This window comes from Leopardus geoffroyi, chromosome B1 (genome assembly GCF_018350155.1).
Source record: "Leopardus geoffroyi isolate Oge1 chromosome B1, O.geoffroyi_Oge1_pat1.0, whole genome shotgun sequence".
Taxonomy (NCBI): Eukaryota; Metazoa; Chordata; class Mammalia; order Carnivora; family Felidae; genus Leopardus; species Leopardus geoffroyi.
Window position 1 is genome coordinate 205,462,790 of NC_059327.1, and position 26,417 is coordinate 205,489,206.

General features: G+C 51.4%; 2 protein-coding genes across 9 annotated transcripts in view; one reads left to right on the forward strand and one right to left on the reverse strand.

The window, feature by feature from the left end:
• TMEM175 (transmembrane protein 175) overlaps nt 1-22,781 on the reverse strand; it is a 28,582-nt gene extending 5,801 nt beyond the window's left edge. Inside the window, exons 1-8 of one of the 5 annotated variants that reach the window (XM_045474879.1) lie at nt 22,625-22,781; nt 8,007-8,167; nt 7,693-7,731; nt 5,788-5,882; nt 3,731-3,782; nt 3,327-3,362; nt 2,572-2,655; nt 1,954-2,118 (exon numbers count right to left, since the gene is read on the reverse strand). In XM_045474879.1, the coding sequence (XP_045330835.1) occupies nt 1,954-2,118; nt 2,572-2,655; nt 3,327-3,362; nt 3,731-3,782; nt 5,788-5,882; nt 7,693-7,731; nt 8,007-8,159 (624 nt within the window). In that variant the 5' untranslated portion in view covers nt 8,160-8,167; nt 22,625-22,781. Of the gene's footprint in view, nt 1-1,953; nt 2,119-2,571; nt 2,656-3,326; nt 3,363-3,730; nt 3,783-5,787; nt 5,883-7,659; nt 7,732-8,006; nt 8,168-22,624 lie in introns of all 5 variants that reach the window. The other 4 variants (XM_045474878.1, XM_045474876.1, XM_045474875.1 and 1 more) reach the window with 4 other exon arrangements.
• Nucleotides 22,782-22,803: 22 nt separating this feature from the next.
• Nucleotides 22,804-26,417, forward strand: part of GAK (cyclin G associated kinase) — a 54,699-nt gene continuing 51,085 nt past the window's right edge. Inside the window, exons 1-2 of one of the 4 annotated variants that reach the window (XM_045474860.1) lie at nt 22,986-23,093; nt 23,848-23,924. Coding sequence is in view for 2 of the 4 variants with exons in the window: in XM_045474858.1 (XP_045330814.1) it covers nt 22,949-23,093 (145 nt within the window). In the remaining 2 variants the exon portion in view is untranslated. Of the gene's footprint in view, nt 23,094-23,243; nt 23,292-23,847; nt 23,925-26,417 lie in introns of those variants that run through there. The other 3 variants (XM_045474862.1, XM_045474858.1, XM_045474857.1) reach the window with 3 other exon arrangements.

Consider the following 26,417-nt stretch of genomic DNA (forward strand, 5'->3'; position numbering starts at 1 on the left):
ATGCTCCATGCAATGACCTCCATCATCCTCAGCCCCTGACTTTGTCCAACCGACACCCGCTGTCGGCCACCATGAATGCGCAGCCGGGAGAGGCTGCCCCCCAGGACGTGTATGCAGCCTCGGGCCAGCTGCCCCTTACTCCTGCCCAGTGCGTCCCCCTTGCTGGCCCTGCCCTGCCCACCAGGAGCCACCACACTGCAGGCCACAGCCAAGAACGCCCTGCCTGACTCCACGCACCCCTCCCACCAGCACCCCCTTCAATTTAAACACGCTCAAGACTAAGGAGACCAAGCAGAAGCCTGAGGCCTGCCCTCACCCCCCACACCTGCCTGCCTGCCTGCCTGCTTGCACACTGGCGTGCCCCTCCCCCACCCTGCCTGCCTGGACCTGACCTCCGGGCGCCTGGGATGCTTAGCCCCCAGCCCCCAGCACGCAGACAATGCTCTGCAGTGGCCCTTGCCCGCCTATTTGTTTCAAACTTGGAATTCTCTTGAAATGTGCACTGGACATCTAGAACATCAACCATTTCTTCATATTTACAACGCTCTGGTTCTGAAACCTCGCCGTTCCTCACGAGCGCTCGGGTAAAGGCGGGAACCGTGCATAAGCTTCCACCATCAACTCTGAAACAGCTGCTTGTCAGTAATCCCCTCAATTTCTGGAAGACGAAGCGTTGCTAGAACAATATTCCTATTAAGTTGGCTGACGGCTATGGGCATCGGGGGCTCAGCTGGTTGAGTGGCCGACTCTTGATGTTGCAGTTCGTGGGACGGAGCCCGCGTCGGGCTCTGCACTGACAGCACGGAGCCTTAAAAAAAAAATTAGCCGAGGGGCACCTGGGTGGCTCAGTCGGTTGAGCATCTGACTTCTGCTCAGGTCATGATCCCACGATGCGTGGGTTTGAGCCCCACGTCGGGCTCTGTGCTGACAGCTCAACGCCTGGAGCCTGCTTCGGATTCTGTGTCTCCCTCTCTCTGCCCCTCCCCTGCTCACACTCCGTCTCTCTCTCTCTCAAAATACATAAACATTGAAACAAATTAGCTGACAGGTAAAAGGCACTCGCCAACCTTGATTTCTGTGACTTGGCTGAGACAGCTCCAAGCTCTCGCATCCCCTGAAGTGTAGGGTGCGGAGCGGAGAGCACCGAAGACCGAACCAGAGATGTCCGTGTGAAGCATCCTGACCTCTGACCACACCTGGGTTTTCCTGAGACTCGGTAGCCAGTCCCCACCTGGGACCCTGGCTCTCCTCAGCCGGGCTGCACAATGGGGCTCCTTCTGTCAACAGCTTCGCCTCTGTTTTTTTCCACTTTTCAGTTTCCTTTAGTTCAGGAATTTTCTTTCTTTGCTTTTTCTTTGGGTGGCTCATACCCTCCACGCATGTCTTTAGGACAGGCACAGCTCTGTCCACTCTCCCACGTGCTCACTCGAGTTCATCAATGTTTCTCCTAAGGTGCTTCTTCTTGCCTGCTGTCATGGCAACACTGCTAGAACCCCCCCCACCCCCCCCCCCCCCCCCCCCCGCCCCGGCCGGGGCAGTGTTGGCTGCCCTGGCAGCTTTGTGCAGACTCCGTACTCACCAAGAGAACAAGCACAGCCCAGACTCCGGGCGCCTGTGTCTCTCTCCTCTGGTCTTAAAGCTCTGCCCACTTGGGGAAAATGTGGGTGAGGCATGGCCCACCAGCTGCCCCCATCTGACCAGGCCTGGCTCTGACTGTGGTGTGCGTTCACCTGCAGAGCAAGTCCCCGCAGCAGGGGGAGCGGGGGGAGGGCCCTTCCCTCCAGCTACGTTCCCTGACACCCTGGGCGCCAGGCCACGTGCTGCCCAGTGCTCCTGGAGACTTTTGCACAGCTCTGTACCCCTCCCCGGTGGAGCCTCCCCCGCCCCACCCTCTGGTGGCCATCTGCTCAGTGAGATGTCACCCCTGCCCACCCCCCTGCTTCCCCCACTCACCAAGGGGTAGAAAAACAGGGAGAAGCCAGCAGCAGCGAAACACAAGGCCGGGCCCCTGAGGACGATGCCCAGGATGTGCTGCCGATACAGGGTCCTGTGGGTGGAGCTCTCTATCTGGGGGTTCAGGAGGTGGGGGAAGTGGAACGCGTACACCACGATCAGCGCCTGTGGGAGCGGCAGGATGCAGGGCCCGGGCAGAGGCTTCTGGCCAGTAACCCCTCCCACCCGTGGACATGAACAGGTGCCTCAGGGGTGGGGACCCCAGAGAAGGTTCGGCTGGGAGGCTCCCCACGGGGTGTCCTGGAGGGTGGGGAGAGGGGACAGGAGCCCTTGCTCTGCTCCTGGGGCCGTGTGTGGGGGTCTCTGGGACCCTGCCCCACCAGATGAGTGCCTCAGGACACTGGGCGGCCCGATGCCTCTCTCCCTCCATGTCGCTATGGGAGTCCGGGCTTGAAAAGCCTCTGGATCCGTCCTGCTGCAGCCTGCGGCTGGGGGCCTCTGGCAGCCGCTCTGCACGGCTCTCACTGCGGCCGACACGCCACATCCTACACGTGTGCACAGTGTGTGCTCCAGGAAAACAAGTGTATGGGGAGGGGGAGGCGGGCTGGGGTGTCCTACCTGCACGGCCCCGATGGCGATCACACACATACAGAACAAGAAGATGCCCAGAGGCACCTCCGGGAAGGTCACCATTAAGGAAAACTGCAGCCAAAGAGACAAGACAAAACCAGGCTGTGCAGGGCCCTGCTGTGCCTGAGGCGCGCCATGCACTCAGTGACAGAGCGGTCCGGGGTGGTGGCAGACCCGGAGCAACCCACAGAATGCTTTGAGCCTTTAAAGCTGCGACGTTCTCACTTTCACGAAGGATGCTCTGACGCACGGCCCTGCACGCCCAGACCACTGTTCCATCAGGACTGATAGGGAGTGCGGGCAGGCGCGAACAGGGGGAGGGCAGGCTGTGGAAGAGCCCCTGGGGGAGGCGATGTGGGGGCCGCAAGTTGGGGAGGAACCCGGGACGACAGGAGGCGGTGAGGTGGGGGCCGTGCAGGGGCCGGGGGCAGGGGTGTGGAAGCGATGCCGCTCGCTGGACCCTCAGAGGCCAAGCTGGTGTCTCTGCCATCGTAGTCCCTGCTGGGGGCCCCTGGAAGCCTCTCCCCCTTCAAACGGCCGGGAGACCCCAGGTGTGTCCCACCCCTAGAGCAGACCCGACTGCCACTGGCTCCCCTGGAACTTTCTCTCCTCTTTGCAACTCTGTGGTCGGGCCTCGGGCCACCCGGCTGGTCTGAGAGTTTCTGAGGAGGGAGCACCCCGGGTCGAGTCCCCTTGCCCAGGGGAGGGCAGGCTGGACCCAGGGGGCAACTGCAGGTACTTACAGTGAAAGGTAGGAAAGTGATGGTCATCATGCAGGCCTAGGAAGGAGGAGGAAGGAGAGAGCTGAGGGTTAAGGAGGGAAGGCAGGCAGGCCACCCCAGGTGTCCTGCAGGCCCTGCCGCCCAGGGGGACCTCTGGCAGTGCCGCCGCCCCAGAGGCAGATCGCTGTACGACTCCTAGACCCCAAGGAAGCTCAGCTCATGCCCTCACAGTGGAACAAAGAGGGGAGGGGGCCCATCTGTCGGCAGTGCCTGTGGGAGGATGTGTGAGGAGTCCAGGAGTGGGGGGCGGGGGGGTGCCCAGGCTCTCAACACCAGAGGCTCTAGAGGCTGAGCACCTGTTTCCCTTCTCCGGGGAACACAGGGTTACAAACATAATCGTTTCTCAAGAAATGAAAACGACTCACCAGGTTGAGCAAGGCAAGTGTGTCGTCTATCTTCCCAACAACCTGGAACAATCTAAACAACATAAGGAAAACAGAAAGACGTGCCATCAACCAGGTGGCTCTAACAGCATCACACGTTCCAGCATTTGAGGATTAGAAAGATCATTAAAAATGTCATTTTTAATTGAATTTAAGATACTACCCAGCGTACAAAGTTTGGAAGAGACTGAAAATGCAAAGAAGAAAACCCAAGTCCCTAGAAATCACACTGTTCGCATTTCCACAAACTCTTCTGAGTCGACGCGCGTGGCTTCAGAGCTGGGATCACTGTGTAGAAACCAACGAGGCACGTGGTGGCTCTGGGGACAGTGTCTTCAGAGCCTGTGGAGCAGAGGACGCACCCCCCCCAGGAGGTGTCCCAAGTGCTCTGGGGTGTCCCTTGGCTGCCTGGGAGACTGGAAACCGGCAGGGGAGTCCTTCTTCTGGTCTTGTGCCCAAAGGCCACTTTTAAAAAAGGAAATCCTTCCAAGGATGTTATACACTTAACCTACTGAAACAGCCTAATTAACAGACAGATGGTTCTTATTTCAAGGCAGGAAATCATGAGCAGAAAACCAAACACAGAGAACATGAGCAGAGCTCACCAAGGGTCAATGCAGGAGCTAGAAACAAAAATCTTTTTCCCTGCTCTCCTTGCCCTCCATGGAGTCCCCCTCCGAGGGGTCAGAGGACAAGGCCTTCTCCTGGGCAGGGCTCAGTGGGCCTCGTTCCCCCCACCTGGGAGATCTGATTCTGGCCAGGGCTGGCTCTGGGGTCCTGCACTCCCCTACAGTCAGAGAAAGGGGTCATATCCCCCATGGACAGCAGCCCCACCGGCAACCCACTGAGCCTGGGGGAGATGGGCCCAGCCACCAGGGTCCTAGGTGGATCTGTGCCCACTCTGGGAACTCTGGCAGCAGGATGTGGTCTTTGACGAGCCAGTGCACAAACAAGGTGCTGTGTGGCCCTGTCTGTGCCGCTGGAGTGACAGGGAGCTCAGCCATGTCAGCCACAAGCAGGACCAAGCAGAGAGTGGCCGTGGCCCCCCTCTTCACTCTGCGTGGACAGGGGAGCCCCTAAGCCTTTACAAAGGGCCAACCGTCCCTACCAGAAACGGTCATTTTGCTAAAAGCAGGTGTGTAACGTAACATTAAAAAAAATGTTTTTTAAACGTTTATTTATTTTGAGAGAGCGTGAGCAGGGGAAGGGCAGACAGAGAGGGAGAGGCACAGAGAATCCCAAGCAGACTCTGTGCTGTCAGCGTGAGCGTGACTCGGGGCTCAAACTCATGAACCGTGAGATCGTGACCTGAGCTGAAATCAAGAGCTGGACGCTCAACTGACTGAGCCGTCCAGGCGCCCCTAAAATGTCAGACGTTTTTACTGCCAGCGCCAGTGTGTGGACAGCTCCCAGGTCTCCCTGTGTACCCACCGTCCCCCAAGCAGGGGCATTTCCTCAGCAAGGGCTCACACCGTACCCCAACCCTCTCCCCAGGAGCCTGCCTGCCTGCCTGGGTTGGGGGTCAGGGGTCCCCTGCAGCTTGGGGCCCTGTTCCTGTCAGACCCTCAGGAACCTTCTCCTTCTTAAGAGAAAGCTCTGGCTTGGGAGCATGCACCCTGCAGCCTCTTCCTCCTTGCCGGAGCCCCGGGACGGGGCAGAGGGACCTGAGCACAGTGCTGCGGCGTTGCAGGGGTGCACGGGGCAGGCAGCTTGCAGTCCTTTCCCTGCCCGGTCCTGTGTGCGTGCCCACGCAAGTGTGTTATCCTGTGTCATCATCCCAGGCCCTGTTGTCACGTGGAGAGGAGGGTGCAGAGGCCTGCAGCCAGAATCTGGGCTGAAGTGGGGCCTGCTGACCCAGGAAATGAGGGAGGGGCCACCAGACACCCTGAGAACGGGCGTCTTATCGGTGCCCTGAGCACACGCCTGCTGCCATGCTGACCCCGGACAGGTTGGGGCCTGCACCCTCTGGGCACACACACTGAGTGAGCCACAGACATGTGGACCTCAGCCCAGAAAAAGCCCCCAGCCTGACTCTGTACCTTGTATGTGCTGCCCAGGCCACAGTCACAATGAGAAACGTCATCAGGTAGACAGCAATCCTGGTTGCTAGAAGTCTCTGTATACTTTTGTCAAACTGGAGGAACAGAAAAGCATCACCATCAGAGACCACTTCAGTCCATGACAGCCGGCGGCCCCGTCCAAGGTGCCGAGTCCCCAGGGCCTCTGAAGGGTCTGGCGGTTCCCACCTCCCCTTCTGGTTCAGCCCCTACCCCAGCCCACCCTGAGGCTCCTCTTCTGGGTAGCCTCCCCGCCTCCCCACTGCACAGCACCAATGCCCCGTGTCCCGTCGTGAGTATCTGGGGATGCCCCGTGTCCCGCCGTGCGTATCTGGGGATGCCCCGTGTCCCGTTGTGCATATCGGGGGATGCCCTGCATCCCGCTGTGCGTATCTGGGGACCTGGTGTGGAGCTCCCGACGCGCCAGCTCTTGGGGCAGAGAGTCTTTGCCGGGCACTCCCGGGCCAGCACAGGGCGCCAAGCGCACTGCAGGTGACCGATTCTGAAACAGCTGTGAAGCCTGGTGAGGTCGAGGTGCGCCTCGCCCTGGTCAGAAGGGACTCGCAGGTGCAGTGGGGAAACAGAACCGGGCTCAACACAAAGCTGGGACCCTTGGAATCGCAAGATGGGATGTGATGCTTTGTCAGCAAAAGCTCAAAGTGGAAAACTGACCGTGTCACCACTTTCGCTGGTTTTCTACTTGCGTCAGGGGGTCTCACCCAGGACCCCACTATCTCACCGAGGACTCACAGCTTTTGACTTGCTGGGTTTCCCGCCCTTGACTAGTCTTTCCCTCCACATGGGGAGGAGCGCCTGCTGGCTGACACCTCCTTACGGCCCTGGGCTCCCAGAAGGAGTCCCCAGACCACCGCACCACCTTCTGGCTCGGTTCGTGTACACGGAGACCTCACAACAAGGTGCCGCTCTCCAAGAAGACAGGCCCAGTGCAGACAACTGGGGACAGTTTGTCCAGACACCTCCCCGTGTCACCTCCCGGCATCTCCTGCTCGCACAGCCACACCCCTTGTGACAGTGGCAGCACTGAGGTCTCCGACCTGGCACGAGTGTCCTCCAGAGGGGTTCTGGAGCTGGTGCGGTCAGGCGGGTGCCCCGGCCCTCCCTCCCCCCAGCTGCTGGCTGGGTGCTGGCTGCTGGCTCCAGGCTAGACCCGCATTCCCATTTCCTTCTCAAGACCCTACCAGGGGTGCCGTCGCCTTCCTACACATGACGCGGCTCTTCTGACTCCCAACAGCACCCCGGCTAAGCGGGCCAGCCCCGGAGTCCAGCGCCCAGCTCTGCTGCGGGGCCTGACAGACCCAGCACCTCACATCCTCCGTCCCCTGAGACCGAACAACACCCCTGTCAACTGAGGGGCTGAGCGAGGCACACTGGCGCACGCATGATGCCCAGGGACTTTCAGGCATCTTCCCAAATCTGAGGGAATACGCCACCACCTAACTCACAGGACAGAGATGTTCCAAGTTGGCTATAAAGGGGAAACTGCTTCAGAGAACCTGTTTCCCACTTACTTCATGAGAAAAACCCCGTGTCCCTGTGCTCCAGGGAGGCTTGGCTGGGAGCATCTCCCCTTGCCCCCTGAACGTGTAGGAGGGATGCTCCGGGGGTGACAGGGTACAGGTCTCCATGCCAACCAGAAGCTTGTTGGGCTGCCGGACCTTCCGTCCTCAGCCGACCCCGAAGCTCACTTCAAGGGCACTGCCTCTGTCTGCAGGCCAAGGTCGGGGCCGACCAGGGCTGCTGAGGGAAGAAGACCTGGTCCCACCCCTCCCAGCCAGGCACATCTCGGGTGGAGCCCAGAAGCGGGCTCGTGGACCGAGTCTTCTGTAAGCTCACCCTCGATGCCCGCAGACCACGGTTCCCAAGTACCTGTTCCGGGGAGATCTCCGTGTGGGTCACAGGCAGGATCTACGAGAGCAAACACACAAAAAGAGCCATGGGACATTGCTTGGGCTGTGCAGAGACCACCCCTTGAATGACGTGGTGTCGGGGACTCGGGCCAGTGCTGGACTGCTTCCCCCACCCGTCCAGCTGCCCAAATGGCTGACGGACCCCAGGACACTGCCGAGACAGGGCAGGGTCTATGCTGGACTGAGCTCTACCAGAAGGCTGTCTGGAGAGGGTGTGGCCAGGGGCCCCGATGGGAGAGGAGGCTTGGGGGTGGGGGGGCGCGGCACACGGACCATCACAGTGGCGATGATGGACAGGAGCGCATCACTGAAGCTGAGCATGCGCTGTGAGTGCTGGATCCCGTCGGCGGTGTCCTCGCCCCCTGTGCCTGTGGGGGAGTCTCCCTGCGTGCGGCGGGCCGGCTCTGGGGTCTGCGGCCCGGACATGGTGGGGCCTGGGAAGAAGCACAGGTCTGAGCAGGCCAGAGTGCTCCTGGGGGGGCCTACCCCTGCCAGCTTCAGTGGCGGCAGACACAGGGCGGACCCGTGGCCGGAAGGACCCACCCCGAGGGGCAGGAAGGGTCCCTGCCATGCTGTCCTCTCCCAGGAACCCCGGTATTTCCAGCTGGCAGGAAGAGCACCTCCTCACTGCTGAGCACTGTCATCCGGGAGCCATGCTCTGTGCCTGTCCCCCCACCCCCGGAAGTGGGAGAAACGAGAAGGCACACACACGTGATGGGTGTTCCATCCGCTGTGTCACCGCCTGAAACCCCTGGCCCCAACACCAGACACTGTGCCGTTAGACACTTTCGTCCTAAACATGGGGTGTTCTCCCATCTAAGTACCAACCAGACCCAACCCTGCTTAGCTTCCGAGACCAGGCGAGACTGGGTACGTTCGGGGTGGTATGGCCGTAGGCCAAACGCAGGATGTTCTATGGGACCAAGTCGCTGAGGCTTGCACTGAGACAAAGCGCCAGCCCTCACCATGACAAGACAGAACAAAAACACACCCCACCCCCAGAACCAGATAAAGAAGGCTCACTGGCAATTTCTGGGCAGGAGAAACAAAGTGTGAATAAACAGAAAGGATATTCAGCTTCATTATCAACCGGGGAAAGGCAAGTGGGAACAATGAGGTACCACTAAGGTCCGCAGAAGTCCCCCAAGAGTGGCGAGGCCATGGGGACGCAGGCTTGGGCAGGGGTGGAGACCACACCGCGACATGTACACCCACAAGGTGGCAGCTGCATTTCTAGGTGTAGCCTCTAGGAAACGGATGCACACGAGTGTGCCGGTGTGTAGTTTATTTTAATGTGTCACCCAGCCTATTATTGAATGCTAAACGAATTGTTAAAAAGTGCTACGAACTGAACGTTTGTGTCCCCCAAAGCCCTATGTGGAAGCCCTACCCACCCCATGGGGTGGCGCCAGCAGGGGGGCCTTTGGGGGGGATGAGGTTAGATGAGGTCATGAGGGTGGGGCCCCGAGATGGCACGGGTGTCCTCACAGATGTGGGGGAGAGGGGACAGGTGTCTCTGTCTTCCGTGAGGACACAGCGAGAAGGCGGCCGTCTGCAGGCAGCCACCTTGACCTCAGACTTCCAGCCTCCAGAACCGTGAGAACGAAATGTCCGTCGTGTAAGGCCCCAGCCCGTGGGCTTTTGTGAGGGCGGCCCGAGCGACCGACACAGGAAGTGAAGTGAAACAAAGCTACGTGTATAAAACTCAGAAACACGATGTTGAGAGGAATAAATGATGCTGCAAGAAGATAAACATACTATTATACCACTTTTGTAAACGTTTAAAACACACAGACCATCTGCTCCCCTTGTGATCACACACACGCACAGTAAGACGATGAAAACATACGCAATAACAGCACTCACCAGCTCAGGACAGCCCTGTGATCACCTGGGCGGGGGTGGGGGGTGGGATTGCGGGGGGCTGGGCTGGGAACGGGGCTGCAGCCGCATCAAGAAGGCATCTGTCACTTTACTCGCTGCTTACAGCTTATACACAGTCGAGGGCACCCCTTCTGGGGTGTAGTTCCACCAACCGTTGACAACTGCACACAGGTGTGTAACCAGGACCTCAATCACAAAGCAGCTCTGTCCCCAAGCAGGCCCTCTGCGGTCCAGCCTTCCTTTCCTCCACCCCAAACCCCGGCCACCACTGTGCTTCCTGCTACCGTCAGCAGTAGTGACCCGGTAATGGGACAATAATCTGCCCTTTCCAGACTGTCCCGTAAACAGACTCACAATCCACGGAATCTTGGGAGTCTGACTTCTTTCACTTAGCATGATGCACTTGGGATTCACCCGTTTTGGGGGAGCACTGACATTTTTTTTATTGCTGTGTAGTGAATGCTACCGTATGGATAGACCCCTACGTTCATCCAATCACTAGCTAGAAACATGGGTTATTTCCAGTTTGGGGTGGCTATGAATAAAGGCACTGTAAGTATTTGCACAGAGCCATCTGCGAAACATGTTTTTACTTCTCTTGAGTAAGCACCTCAGAATGTGTCTGCTGGGTAAACCGAGAGGCTGTTACCATTTGCACCCCCTACTGGCAGCACATGAAACTGCAACTTGTCCTCATTCTCCCCAGCGCTTAGTTTGGTAGCTTTTATTTCATTATTTTTTTAACTTTTTTTTTTTTTTTTTTTTTTTTTAATTAGAGAGAGAAAGAGAGAGCCAGCACACGCGAGCATGGGGGAGAGAGGCAGAGGAGACAAAATCCCAAGCAGGCTACACTCAGCGCAGAGCCTGACACAGAGCTCGATCCCACGACCCTGGGATCATGACCTGAGCCGAAATCAAGAGCTGGGCACTCAACTAAGCCACCCAAGCACCCCTAGTTTGGTAGGATTAAAAAAAAAATTAAACTCTTGGGTGGCTCAGTTGGTTGGGTGTCCGACTTCGGCCTAGGTCATGATCTTGTCATTCCCGAGCTCCAGCCCCGTGTCGGGCTCTATGCCTGGAGACTGCTTTGGATTCTGTGTTTCCCTTTCCCTCTCTCTACCCCTTCCCCACTCACGTGTGCGCTCCCACGCTCTCTCTCCAAAATAAACATTACAATTTTTAAAAAAATTAACCTTTTATTTTAGTTGTACTAAAAATGTGTATTATACCTTGTGTGGCATTTTCCTACTAATTGGGCATTTTCATGTGCCTTTTATCTGTGTATATTTTGTGGCAAAGTGTCTGTTAGAATCTTTTGTTCATTTTTGGGGGGAAGTTATTTGTGTTAGTATTGAGTTTTGAGAGTTCTTTACACATTCTGGTTAAAAGTTCTTTGTTAGATATGTAATTGGCAAATATTTGTTCATGGCCTGTGGCTTGTCTTCCATTCCCTTACCAATTTTTAAAACAGAAGTTTTATATTTTGATAAAGTCCAATTCATCAATTGTTCTTTCATGGATCATTCTTTCGATGTCATATCTAACAATGCTTTGCTTAACTCAAGATGACAAAGATTTCCTTATTTCTTCTAGAAGTTTTAGTGTTTTAGGTTTTAATTTCAGTGTACGATAGATTTGGGGTTAATATTTTTCAAGTTTATTTATATATTTTGAGACAGAGAGAAAGCACGAGTGGGGTAGGGGCAGAGAGAGAGAGGGAGGGAGAAGATCCCAAGCAAAGTTTGAACTCACAAACCAAGAGATCATGACCTGGGCCGAAGTCAGATGCTTAACCGACTGAGCCCCCCAGGAGCCCCCCAGCTTCATATTAAATCTTGAAATCTGGTAGAGTGAGTCTTCCAGCTTCGGTCTTCTTTTTCAAAATTGTTCTGATATTTTAGTTCTCTTTCGTTCACATGCTTCTGCTCACTGGGCCCCTTTTCACGGTTCCTCTAGGCAAAAAGATGGCAGTTTCTCCGAGTGTTTGCTGTCTATGCAGCAGCAGCAACTCTCACAGCACAGCCCAACAGCGGGTGGCCAGCCTAGGGCCAAAGCCATGGGGAAAAGAGACTGAAAAGTAGAAAACTCACACTTGTGTGGGTCACTGCTCCAAGTTTCAACTACCCTCACCAATCTATCTGCACTCCATAGTTTTTCTTTTAGTATTTTGTCCAGGTTTTTACCTGTAATCAGCAGGAGACAAAGCCTGTAGGTGGCTTATTCTGTCACGGCCAGCACTGAACTCTTAACACCTGACTTTTCAAAAGGGATGGGGAAGAAAGAGGAGAGGGCAGAGGAAGTGGGGTTGGCAAGGAGAAAAATCTGTGCTGAAAAAATAAGAGAAAAAGTAACATGTGTTTCTTTAGACCCTAATTTTGGGAAACATGTCCATTACATCGTTTTTTAGATATTTTTGTATGTTTAAATTTTCTCAAATATTTTTTTAAAAACCAGTAAATATTGAATATAGACACAAAAATTCTCAACAAAATGTAAACAAATGGAATCCAGCAGTGTATTAAAAGGATTATATACCATGACCAAGTGGGATTTATTCCAAGAATACAAGGTTGGTTTAAAATATAAAATTAATGACTGTAATATACCACATCAAAGGAACCAAAGACAAAAACTACACAATCATCTCAATAGATGCAGAAAAAGCATTTGACAAAATCCAACACCTCTTCATGATAAAAACATTCAACAAATTAGGAATGGAAGTAAACTCTGTCAACCTAATAGATGGCATCTCCAGAAAACCCGCAGCTAACGTCACACTCAACAGCGGAAGACTGACCACGGCCTGCCCGCAATCAGGGACGAGACAACATGGTTCAACAGAATGCTGCCAAGGTTCTAGCCATTTCTTAGGCAAGAAAATGAAATAGAAGGCATATACACTGGGAAGGAAGAAGTAAAACTATCTCTATTTGCAGAGGGTATGATTTTGCACAAAGAAAATCCTAAGGAATCCCTACAAGAAAACTATTAGATCAAATAAATGGCTTCAGCAAGGTTACAGCAAACAATATACAAATACCAACTGCATTTCTACACACTAGAAATGTATACAACCAGTCTGAGAATAAACTTAAGAAAACAATTACATTTATAATAGCATCAAAAATAGTAAAGAAATGAACAAAGGAAGCACAGAATATTGTTGAAAGAGATTAAAGAAAACTTAAATAAATAGAAATATATCCTCTGTTCATGGACTGGAAGACTTAATATTGTTAAGATGGCAATACTTCCCAAATTGATGTACAGATTAATTGCAGTCCCTATCAAAATTCCAACTACCTTCTACACGGAATTGACAAGCTGACCTTAAAATACATATGGAAATTTGAGGAACCTTTGGCTATTTATGGAATAGCCAAAACAAGAAGAATAAAGTTGGAGGGCTCCCATTCTCAATTTCAAAACTTAGTACAAAGCTCTGGTAATCAACACGGGGCAGAACCGGCATAGAACACAGATTAATGGGCAGAGCTGAGAGTTCAGAAATAAACCACTCCATTTATGGTCAACTGGTGTTTGATAAGGCTGTCAAGACCACTCAATGGGGAAAGAACAATCTTTTCAACAAACGGTGCTGGGATAACTGGATATCCACATGTGAAAGAATGAATTTGGATCCTACCTCATACCACACACACAAATTAATTAAAAATGAATCAAAGACCTTAATATAAGAGCTAAAACCCGGAGAGAAAATCTTCATGGCCTTGCACTTGGCAAAGGACTCTTAAATATGACACCAAAAGTACAAACAACAAGAAAAATAGAAATTGGAGTTCATCAAAATTTTTACTTTTCTGCCTCAAAGGACACTATTAAGAAATCGAGGGGCGCCTGGGTGGCGCAGTCGGTTAAGCGTCCGACTTCAGCCAGGTCACGATCTCGCGGTCCGCGAGTTCGAGCCCCGCGTCGGGCTCTGGGCTGATGGCTCAGAGCCTGGAGCCTGTTTCCGATTCTGTGTCTCCCTCTCTCTCTGCCCCTCCCCCGTTCATGCTCTGTCTCTCTCTGTCCCAAAAATAAATAAACGTTGAAAAAAAAAAATTAAAAAAAAAAGAAATCGAAAAGACGAGTGGCGCCTGGGTGGCTCAGTTGGTTAAGCGTCCAACTTCCGCTCAGGTCATGATCTCGCGGTCTGTGAGTTCGAGCCCCGCATCGGGCTCTGTGCTGACAGCTCAGAGCCTGGAGCCTGCTTCGGATTCTTTGTCTCCCTCTCTGCCCCTCCCTGCTCACACTCTATCTCTCTCTCTCAAAAATAAATAAACGTTAAAAAAAAAAAAAACCCAAAAAAGAAATTGAAAAGATGATCCACAGAATGGGAAAAAATATTTACAAATCATATATTTGATAAAAGTTTAGCATCTAAAATATATAAAGAACCCTTAAATTTCAACAGTAAAAAGACAACCCAATTCAAAAAATGGGCAAAGGATGTGAATACACATTTCTCCAAAGAGGATATACTAGCCAATAAGAACATGAAAAGATGTTCAACATCAGTAGGTTGTAGTAGAGAAAAGTAAATCAAAGTCATGAGATAATCATCCTCTAGGATGGCTATAATAAAAATAAATAATGAAAATTAAGAAGGGCTGGGAGGATGTGGTGACATTGGAACCTCTGCATACTTGTGTTGGGAATGTAAAATGGTGTAGCCGCTATGGAAAATAGTATGGTTCCTTGAAAACTTAAACATAGAATTACCATATGATTCAGTGATTCCACTTCTGAGTATATGCTCAAAAGAATTAAAGGCAGAGACTTGAACATACATTTGTACACCAACGTTTATAGCAGTGTATTTGCAACAGTCAAAAGGCAGACGCAACCCAAGTGCTGATCTACAATGAGCATCTAAACGCAATGTGGTATATCCGCACATACAACATAATATTACTCAGCCTTAAAAATGAAAGAAATTCTCATGTTACAATATGGACGAGGCTTGACGTTATGCTAAGTGAAATAAGTCACTCACAAAAGGATGTGAGATCCTGCTTACACAAGGTCTAGAGTAGTCAGATTCATAGAGACAAAGTGGAATGGTGATTGCCAGAGGCTGGGTGGGGCAGGAGGAAGATAGTTACCGTTTAATAGGAACAGTTTCCGTTTTGCAAGATGAAGAATTCTATGCATGGATGGTGGGGATAGTTGCACAACCATGTGGATGTACTTAATTTCACTGAACTGTACACTTACAGATGGTTAAGATGATAAATTTTATCATGTGTATTTTACCAAGGTTAAAAAAAAACTAGTGCCTAGCATATGTGCTCAAAACATGTTACTTTTGTCACACCAAGTTTTTAAGACTCCTGATAATAAAAGAAAAAATACAAGACAAAGCAGAGGAGCATGGAGTTGAGGGATTTTTTTTTTTTTTTAAGTAGGCTTCACTCCCAGTGTGGAGCCCAACGTGAGGCTTGAACTCATGATCCTGAGATCAACGGACTGAGCCACGCAGGCGCCCCCATAAATTTTTTTTTAAGACAGAAAAGACTAAAGAATTTTAAAATCCTATGGGAATAGGAGGAGAAGCTGAAATTTCATGTGATAGGAGGTAACTGAAGGCTTACAGCCCTGTAGGGCATTATGCACTGTGCTAAGTGCTGCAGGCAGAGATAAAAAGGACAATCAGCCAACAGGGCAGGCGACAAGCACATTAGGGTGCCATGGGAGCATGGAGTCTGGGAAAGCTCGCAGAATGGGACATGCTAGAGCTGAGTCTGCAAATATTGATGACAAATGACAACAATGAGAGTAAGTGACATTTATCAATTACTGTGTGCCAAGACTTGTCCCATGTACTTTGTATGTAGAAGCTTTTAATCCTCAAACAATGCTGTTAAGAATTATTGAAAGACAAAAAGGAACTGGGGACAACTTGGTGTGCAGCCAAGTGCAGAGTTTGGTAAGGTTGGAGCACCAAACTCAAACTGGGAGAAGCACCTGAAGTACGTTAGGACTAAATCCCAGACTCGTGTGTGCCTGTTCAGGAGTGCAGAAATTACCTTGAAGATTATGCACAGATTATGTGCTTTCTTTATATGTGTGCTGTATATGTACGTTCTGGGTATATCCACACGTATGCACGCACGTATGTAAGATGTAGATAAAGTTTATGCATTCCGGATACAAGTCCATTCCGTGATTTGTAAATACTTTCTCCGTTCTGGGTGGTCTTTTCACTCTCATGACACTATCCACACATATATGTATTTATATATGTTTACGTATATGTATTAAATTTATAGGTTACTTAAAAACATATTCAAGTACACTCCACATGCAATGTGGGGCTTGAACTCACGACCCTAAGATCAAGAGTCACAGGCTCCACAGACTGAGCCAGCTGGGTGCTCCTCATGGGCTGTGTTTTTGAGTAGTTTTCGATCTGTAGAGAAGTTGAACGGAGAGTAGAGTTCCCATATATGCCCTCATCACCCCCCCCTCCAGTTTCCCCTTATTAACATCTCCCATTCGCACGGTGCAGCTGGTGCAGCTGATGAGCCAATACTGACACCCCATCAGCCTAAGTGCATACCTCACAATGGGGCTCACCTCGTGTCGCAGTTCTACGGGTTTTGACCACATAGGACTTGTATCCACCATTATAGCACCATTCAGAAGCTTCACTGCCCTGGAAATCCTGTCCTGCCCTAGTCATCCCTCCCTGCCCTAGAAGCCCCTGGCAACCACTCATCTTTTTTGTCCCCATAGTTTTCCCTTTTCCAGAGTGTCCTGTAGTTGGAACCATACGCTGTGGGGCCTTCTCAGTCTGACTGCGTTCACCTACTTAAGAATGTCTTCAACACTATATTTTGAACTTTTTAATTTTGATTAAGTCCAAGTTAACTGTTTCTTTTGACTGTGCTTTAGTATCGTATAAAAATTCTCATACATCTTTTTAGAAATTTTATGGTTTCAGGTTTTACATTTAGATTTATGACGCTTTGAGTTAATTTTTGCATAATGCAAGATAATGGATTAACAATTTTTAACATACAATATCCAATTTTTTCAGCATCATTTTTTGAAAAGACTCCCTTTCCTTCAATTACTTTTATTCCTTTATCAAAAATCAACTGACCTTGGGGCACCTGGGGGGCTTTGTCAGTTGAGCATCCAACTTGATATTGGCTCAGGTTGTCATCTCGTAGTCATGAGATCGAGCCCCGTGTGGAGCCCTGCGTGGAGCAGGAAGCCTGCTTGAGATTTGCTCTCTGCCCCTCTCCCTTCAAAATAAACAAACATCTTAAAAAATCAATCGACCTTATATACACTTGTGGGCCAATTTCTGACTATTCTGTTGCATTGACCTACTTACGTATCTTAACACCACACTACTTTGATTACTGTGGCTTTATAAAAAGTATTGAAGTTAGGCAATGAAAGTCACATGATTTGAGGGGCGCTTGGGTGGCTCAGTCGGTTAAAGCATCTGACTTCGGCTCAGGTCATGATCTCGTGGTTCATGGGTTCAAGCCCCACATTGGGCTCTGTGCTGCCAGCTGAGAGCCTGGAGCCTGCTTCGGATTCTGTGTCTCCCTCTCTCTCTCTGCCTCCCCTGCTCATGCTCTGTCTCTCTCTGTCTCTCAAAAATAAAAACATTAAAAAAAAAAAGTCACAAGATTTGAACAAAGGTTCAAACTTGACTATTCTCCCTCCTCTGCAGTTCCAAATGAATTTTAGAAGCAGTGTGCCAATCTTTACAAGAAGTCTGATGGGATTCCGACAGGAATTACACTGAATCTATAATCAATCTGAGAAGAATCAGTCTGAACAATACTGAATCTCCCAGTTTATGAATATGGTATACTCTCTCCATTTATTAAGGTCTTTAATTTCTCAGTCAAGTTTTTTAGTTTTCAGTGCACAAGTCTTATGTATCTTTTTTCAGATTTATCCCAAGCATTTAATACATTTTCTAAAGTTTAATATACTTTTAGTATTATTTACTTAAGTAATCTCTATACCCAAAATTGGGCTCAAACCCATGACCCTGAGACGAAGAGTCGCACTCTCTTCTGACTGAGCCAGCCAGGAACCCCAGCATTTAGTATTTTTTGATGCTGTTGTAAATGGCATTTCCCCCTAACTTCAACTTCCCATATTTGTTGCCAGTTATCTAGAAATAACGTGACTTATCTTTTGCATATTAATCTTGCACCCTGCAACCTTGCTAAACTCACTAGTTCTAGTAGCTTTCTGTAGATCCCACCCTCCTGAGGGTGACATTGCCCCTCAAGGAACATTTGGCAATGTCTGGAAGCATCTCTGGTTGTGACGAGTGACGTGTATTAGTGGTATCTAGGGGATAGAGATAGGGTGCTGCTAAATGTCCAACAATGCACTAGACAATGGCACATCTTCACCCCAACAAGGAATCATCTGTCAATAGTACCAAGGTTGGCAAGCGAATGTGAATGATCGTGTCATCTTCCTAAATAAACTTACTCATTATTTTCAGTCTGGAAGCTTTTTCTTGCTCCAATACGCTGGCTAGAATATCTAGCACGATATTGAACAGAAGTGGTGAGACCTGACAACTTTGGCTTGTTCGGGTCCAGTCTTCCATCATTCTATACACCAGCTGTAGGTTTTTCATAACTGCTTTTATTATGTTGAGGAAGTTTCATTTCATTCCTAGTATGCTAGCAGGTTTGTTTGTTTTTTTTTTAAACCGGAATGGATGTTGGGTTTTATCATGTTTTTTTCTGTGTCTATTAAGATGATCCATGTAGCCTTTTTAACTGTTAATAGTGTAAATTATATTGATCAATCTCCAAATGCTAAGCTAACTTCGCATTCCTGGGAAAAACCTCACTTAGTCACGACGCAATATCCTTTTCATAGTGTTGGGATTCAACTTGCTAAAAAATGTTTTATTAAGTTTGAGATAGAACACCTGCTCAAGAGAGTATACACACAAGCAGGGAAGGGCAGAAAGGGAGAGAGAGAATCCCAAGCAGGTTCCACTCTGTCAGCTCAGAGTCCGATGTGGGGCTCAGTCTCACAAATGGTGAGATCATGACCCAGCGCTACAAAGTGTTTTAAGGGGCACCTGGGTAGCTCAGTCAGTTAAGCGTCTGACTCTTGGTTTTGGCTCGGGTCATGTTTGTGAGTTTGAGCCCCGCATCGGCGTCCGCACTGACAGTGCAGAGCCCGCTTGGGATTCCCTCTCCCTCTTTCTGTTACTCCCCGAAGCAGGGGCTCGAAGTCATAAACCGTGAGATCATGACCTGAGCTGAAGTCAAATGCTTAAGCAACTGAGCCACCCAGGAGCTGAGCCACCTAGGAGCTCCTCTGTCATCGTTTCTCTCATTCATGTTATTAATCATTTGTCTGTTCTTTTTCTGGTTCCATATGACCAGGGATTTCTCTATTGTGTTGATCTTCTCAAATAATCAGCTTTTGCTTTCAGTGATTTTCTTTGTTTTCGTTTTCTATTTCATTGGTTTCCACTCTGACATTTATTATTTCCCTTTTTGTACTTGCTTTGGATTTCATTTGCTTATTATTTCTGTTTTTTAAGATGAATGCTGAAATTATTGGTCTGAGAACTATCTTCTAGTCGCGTTTTGGCCACATTCCACAAATTTTAAAATGCTGCACATTTATTTTCATTCACTTCAAAATTCTAATTTTCCTTCTGATTTCTCCTTTGACCCATGGGTAATTTAGAAATGAGTTATTAGCTTCTAAATATTCAGGTTTTCCAGGTATCTATTACTGATGTCTAACTTAATTTCATTGTGGTCATAGAACATAATTTTTTTTTAAAGTATTTTGGAGGAGAGTACAAGGGGGGGCGGGGACAGAGGATCTGAAGTGGGCTCTGAGCTGACAGGCTGACAGCAGCGAGCCCGATGTGAGGCTTGAACTCACAAACTGTGAGATCATGACCTGAGCTGAAGTCAGATGCTCAACCGACTGAGCCACCCAGGTGCCCCAGAACATACTTGTTTTGTAGCCCAGAATATTATCCATCTTGGTAAATGTTCTTCACGTATACACTTAAAATGTATATTTTGCTGGTATTGTGTAAAGTGTTGTACAAATGTCCATTAGGTCAGTTGGCTGATGGTATCATTCAACTATATTCTTGGTGATTTTCTGGTACTTGTTCTATTTATTAAGATAAGGGTATTGAAATCGCCAGCTACAATCTACAACTCAAATTTACAGTTAGGTTTTGTTAAAAAAAACAAACAAACCTGGTTTTGCTTCATGTATTTTAAAGTTTTATTATTAGATGCAAAACTGTTTAGGGTTATTATGTCTTTTTGATGAATGTACCAGTTCATCATTATGACACGATCCTCTTTCTTTAAAGAGTTTTTTTTTTTTCTTAATATTTATTTAGTCTGGGACAGCGCAAGCAGGGAAGGGGCAGAGAGAGGGGGACAGAGGATCTGAAGCGGGCTCTGTGCTGACAAGCTGACAGCAGCGAGCTTGAGGAGGGGCTCGACTCACAAACCGTGAGATCATGACCTGAGCTGAAGTCGGATGCTCAACCGAGTGAGCCACCCAGGAGCCCCAAAAGAGTTCTTTTTTTAATGTTTATTTTTGAGAGAGAGACAGAGAGTGAGTGGGGGAGGGGGCCGAAAGAGAGGGAGACACAGAATCGGAAGCAGGCTCCAGGCTCTGAGCTGTCAGCACAGAGCCCGACGCGGGACTCAAACCCACAAACCGTAAGACCCTGACCTGAGCCAAAGTCGGACACTCAACTGACTGAGACACCCAGGAGCCCCATGAAATGATCCTCTTGATTTCGGACAGTATTCTTTGTTGTGAAATCTACAGAGAAACAAGCTTGCAGATGAAGACGTAAATTCAGTTTTAGACACGGGTATGAGGGGAGATGTGGAGCGACAGGTGCCTAAGAGCCCAGGAGGGAAGCGTGGCGTGGAGACAGGTTAACTGTTGTTACTACAGTGCCTGTGCAGGGTCAGTGTATCGAGGTGCTCCGCAAGAATTCCCGAAATAACCAGTCTGAGCAGACGGTGGTCTCCAGGGCAATTCCATCATCTAGAAATCTCCACCTGATCCTAGGTCACGTGAGGATCAACTCACGGCCTCCAAATTCAAAGGAACCCTCGAACCCTCAGCTTTCCAGTGACTTGTGTCCTAGGGCTACCCCAGCAGCTCTCATGGATCTTTTCCACGCTGCTCAAACCTCCCTTCTCCTTTTCTGTAGGCGTTTAGTCTTCCTCGTTCAGTGAGAACAGAAGCCATCAGAGAATCCCTTCACTTGCGACAAACACGTAGCGTTTATCACCTATGCCGTCACCTGTGTCCACAATGCAAAGTGTCTTCTTACGGCCCTACGTTCTGGACGTCCTTTCCCTCCTACCTTCTGGAGGGCTTTCTTCATTATTCCCCTTCCTCTGCACCAGCAAACTTCCTCCGCTGGCTCCCTCCCGCCAGCTTCCAGCAGCTCGAGGGTCTCCCATCTGAAGGCCCCCCACCCCCACTTCTGGAGCCGCCTCCACTCTCCACCCCTCTTCACCTCTCTCGTTTTTTTCCTGCACCTATCGTGACCTGCAGCTTCCACCCCAACAGTCCACCGAAACCATTCCTGACACCGTCACCAAGATCACCTCATCGTTGCTAAACCCGGTGGAAATCTTGTGTTTTTCGATTGGACTTTTAAATGGCTTTTTGCCCCTGGAGACGTCTTTCCGTGACTCCCATGACACAATGCTCCTGCCTGCGGTTTTCTCCCCGTGTCCCTGGCGGCTCCTTGCCCACAGGCTGGTCTGTGCTCTGAATGTTCTAACACCTTTCTGCCTGCCTACGGCTCTGCTCCCTTCAGCTCTTAAGACCGCCAACTGCCAGCGATGAGCCGAGGACGTCCCAGCTCCTGTCCCTAACGAGGCTGCTTTCCTGAGCCCGACCCTCGCGATCCGCCCTGGGTGGAAAAGCCACGACGTGGGTGGAATCCTAGCGGCAACACCCGTCGGCCTTGGCCAAGTAACGATACCGTCGGGCATGTTTCCCGCGCCCAGAAACAGGCCACAGGGCGGGGAGTGACCATGTGGTGCCTTCTTGTCCGAGGTCCCGCAGGAGCGTTAAAATAAGCCACTACAGGGGCGCCTGGGTGGCTCAGTCGGTTAAGCGACCAACTTCGGCTCAGGTCGTGATCTCACAGTTCGTGAGTTCGAGCCCCGCGTCGGCTCTGTGCTGACAGCTCAGAGCCTGGAGCCTGCTTCACATTCTGTGTCTCTCTCTCTCTCTGCCCCTTCCCTGCTCGTGCTCTGTCTCTGTCTCAAAAATCAATAAACATTAAAAAAAAATAAGCCACTACGTACAGGCCGGCACGGTGTGACCTAAGCCCCTGAGCCCCGTTCGTCTGGAAACACAATTTTAGTAACTTGAAATCGCAGAGAACTGAGACGCGGCTTCCAGGCTGACGATGAACACAGAGGGGGCTGCAACCTTCGACGCCTCCACGAACCAGCCAGGTGACACAAAGAGCCAAGCGGGCCAGGCAAACGCTGGTGTCTTACCTCAGGGGGCAGCTCTGGGTGAGTGGTGACACTCGGGGTCTGGGTCCAAGGCTGCCAGACCGGATTTTCCTACAGAAGCTGGCAAACAGTTGCGCGCGCGCGCGCGTGTGTGTTTAAGTTAAGTTTTTCAGTCTTCTGGTAGCAACCACCTCATTTTTTTTTAAAAAAAGACACTTACTGTGGACTCCCCGCCACGGCAAGCCGGGATCGTGCCCGGGGCTCGCAATCGTACTCACGACACGCCGCGGGAGATTTCCACCTCCAAGAGGCAGAACTAAACGTCGCTCGAGCGTTCCCCGACACCCGCCCGCGGCCCGCAAGCCCCTCGCGCGCGCCGCGCACCCCCACGGGACTGGCCACCCAGGGGGCGGCCGCGCTCACTCAAGCCAGGGCGCCCTGAGAAGCAGCCTCCGCAGAAACGACCGCGCGGGAGTGGGGAACCGTCAGGGCCCGGGCCCGCAGCCGGACTACCTGCGCTCGGTCGCCGCGGCCACTGTCACGCGCGTCTGCGCTCCGGTCGGCGAGGCGCCCGAGCCGGACGGTCGCCAGCTCCTCACGAGACCCGCGGCGCCGCGCAGGCGCGCTCTGCCACCAGCGCTCCGCGCGCGCGCCGACGCCCGGCGCGGCGGAAGTGAGGCGCTGGCGTCTTTCCGGGCCGCGACGCGCCCCCCGCGGGCCTACGTCACGGCGTCGGGGCGGAAGATGGTGCGGTTCGGGGCCGGCGGTTGCTGAGCGGACCCGGACGCAGCTGCACCCCGAGCTCCCCGCTCCGGCGCCCGCCGCGGGGCCGTAGCCATGTCGCTGCTGCAGTCTGCGCTGGACTTCCTGGCGGGCCCGGGCTCTCTGGGCGGTGCTGCCGGCCGCGACCAGACCGACTTCGTGGGGCAGACGGTGGAGCTGGGCGAACTGCGGCTGCGGGTGCGGCGGGTCCTGGCCGAGGGTGAGGCCCGGGCCGGGGGGCGCGGGGCCCGGCGCCGGGGGGGGGGGGGGGCCAGCGTGGGGGCGGACGGGCGCGGGGCCGGCCCGGAGGGGGCGGGGTCAGGCTGATTCCGGTGCGGGTCGGCCCGGCGCGGCGGGGGATGGGGGAGGGTCGCCGCGGGGGGGAGAGGGTGAGGCCGACCCGGAGCGACTGCCGAAGGTGAGTGAGGCCGGGCGTAGGGCCGGGCACTTCCTTGTGGGAGGCGTGGCAGTCAGAGCAGGTGTGGGGCTGGCCTGCGGCCGGAGTTAAGGCCGTGGCAGCGGGGAGGGGGTGGTGAGCAGGTGAGGGGCCACAGTGGAGGCAGAAGGAAGTCATGGCCCTTCCCTTCACATCTTGGGCCATTGGGCGGGGGGGGGCGGTGGAACAGCACTGGATCTCCGGACATCGGGCCAGCTCCCCTCGATTCTCAGGGTCCTGGGCGTGGGTGCTCGTGCAGCTTGGTGAGGATGGCTGCAGTCCTGACTTCCTTGGATGTTGGCGTAGACGGTGCTGTGACCCACAGCCTAGCTCCCTCCTCTTGCCACCTGAGCTTCACTGTGCCCTGATCTCTGTTTGTGAGTCCGTGTAAACTAGGGCATGCCAGCAGTTGTGAGCTGTATGGAACCTTGCAGGCTGGACTCGTCAGGCACGGAGAGATTTCCGGGCCATTCTTTAGTCATCTTTGTTTCTGCCTGCTGTTTCCAGCTTCCTGATGTCCTTTCTCTTCCTCACACAGAGACTATTGCCAACGTCGATGTGATCCCATTCTCTCTTCTGGATTTTCCTTACATTTTGTCGGGGGCGCCCACAGGGGTATGTCACATTTTGCTAGCTGGGATGCTTAATGGCTAAACACAGTTGTCTTTGGGGCTGGTACTGAAACAGAACGGCATTTCCCTGAATTAACACGGGGCGAGGGAGTGGTACAGGGCAAGAGAGCCGACCTTCCCGGTAGCTCTCCGGACCTCAGGTTCAGCTTGTCACGTGGCCACCCCTACTTCCGCTTATGCTCAGTTTGAGGTAGGAAACCACACCAGCTGACCGTTCACCTTATTCCTAAAGGCCTGAGGGGATGTTCTGGCTGCAGCATCAGCACACGCTGTTTTTCCACGTGGGTAAAAAAAAAAGCAACAGATTTTGGGTGTGATTTGGTAAAAAAAAAAAAAAAGCAGACAAAAAAAAACAGCAACCCAATGTCTTCAGAGGTGAGGCCAGAACCTCTATTAACATTCTGAGGGGTGGTATCTGTTAGAATGAGAGTTCCCTCACATCAATTCATTTATTCTGAAAATACCAGACAATTGTCTTGTTTTTTAAGAAATCCATGGTGGACAGTAGGTGGTTTTTGCCTCCTGGAACTTAAAATTAGACACACCCTCTAATGACAGGACCGCACAGCCCTGGAGGATTGTTGGGACAGGACAGGCAGTGGTGAGGGGTCCAGAGGGCCAAACTGAGGTGAGAGGGGAGAGAATGTGCCCTGGGGGTGGGGGAGGGGGAGGGGGAGGGGGAGGGGTAATGGTAATCAGAACCGGGGGTGGGTCTTGTGGAGCAGGAAGCTGTCACCATTTAAGTTGTTTAACACCAGGGCGCAGAATAAGGAAATGGGACCAGCCGATGTGGTTGTGCAAAAGAACGCACTCCCTTTGCTATCTAGACAAGTCGGAAGATAAACATAACCAGTACAATTATGAGCTGTAGATTTCCTCTTTATACGTGTAACAGCTGGCGTGTAGCCTTTAAAGTTGTGAAGCCTCTTTCGGAACTGAAACGTTGAGAAAGCCGTGTCAAGTCCTTCATGTAAAACATCAGCCTTGGAACATGGGAATCCTTGCTGTCCTGTGTAAACGTGGGGAGTTCCAAACTCAGTCCCTTGGGTACAGATGTTGACAACTTTAGGATTATTTAGGGTTCGGAAGATAATAGACATCCTGCATATCCTGTATATTTCTACAGGAGTTGGGAATGTATTTCATAATAATAATCAAATCAGATGTTTGTACTTAGATAAGTATCCTCACTGTGGGGGATTAAGTCTTTAAATAGCCCTATATTGGGGCGCCTGGGTGGCGCAGTCGGTTAAGCGTCCGACTTCAGCCAGGTCACGATCTCGCGGTCCGGGAGTTCGAGCCCCGCGTCAGGCTCGGGGCTGACGCTCAGAGCCTGGAGCCTGCTTCGGATTCTGTGTCTCCCTCTCTCTCTGCCCCTCCCCCGTTCATTCTCTGTCTCTCTCTCTGTCCCAAAAATAAATAAAACGTTGAAAAAAAAAATTAAAAAAAAAATAAATAAATAGCCCTATATCAGTTCGTGTCAGGTGTTGCCCCAGGTGAATATACGGGACATCCCATTTTGCTGTCAATGGTTTAGGAAGAAAGCATTGTTTTTTGCATCTGTGATATGAAATGGGTTGTGGACAGAACTTGGAGCCAGATAGCTTCCTAACCTTTCAAAAGTTGGTTTTAAGTTTTCATTTAAAAAACAACAAAACAAGTTAGTGGGAATGACACCCGCGTCAGAGATGCTGAGTCCAAGCAGATTCTCGAATACAGTCTTTATGTTCTCCTGTTTTGGATTTTGCACATTCTTGCTTTTTTCCTGCGGTTAGAAGAGGTAACGGGGCACCTGGGTGTCTCAGTCGGTTGAGCGTCCAACTCTTGATTTTGACTCTAGGGGCCATGGGATCAAGCCCTGTGTTGGGCTCTGTGCTGAGCGAGGAGCCTGCTTGAGATTGTCTCCCTCCCCTCTCTCCCTCCCTCCCTCTCTCTCCCCCTCCTCCCTCCCTCCGTCTCTCCCTCCCTCCCCCTCCCTCTCTCTCCCCCTCCCCCTCCCCCCTGCCCCCCTCTTCCCCCTCTCTCCCGCCCTCTCTCTCCCTCTCTCTCCCCTGCTCACATACCCTCCTTTTGCTTTCTCTCTTTCTGTCTCTAAAAAAAAAATTAAAAATTGAATTTAAAAAAGGTAACAGTTGGGGCGCCTGGGTGGCGCAGTCGGCTGGGCGTCCGACTTCAGCCAGGTCACGATCTCGCGGTCCGTGAGTTCGAGCCCCGCGTCGGGCTCTGGGCTGATGGCTCAGAGCCTGGAGCCTGTTTCCGATTCTGTGTCTCCCTCTCTCTCTGCCCCTCCCCCGTTCATGCTCTGTCTCTCTCTGTCCCAAAAATAAATAAAAACGTTGAAAAAAAATTAAAAAAAAAAATAAAAAATAAAAAAGGTAACAGAGGTGATGGCTACAGCCAAGACAAGGGTTTTGTCATGCAAGGTGAGTCCACCTCTCCCGCGACTGCTTCACTCTGGCTGCACTGCTAGTAAGGT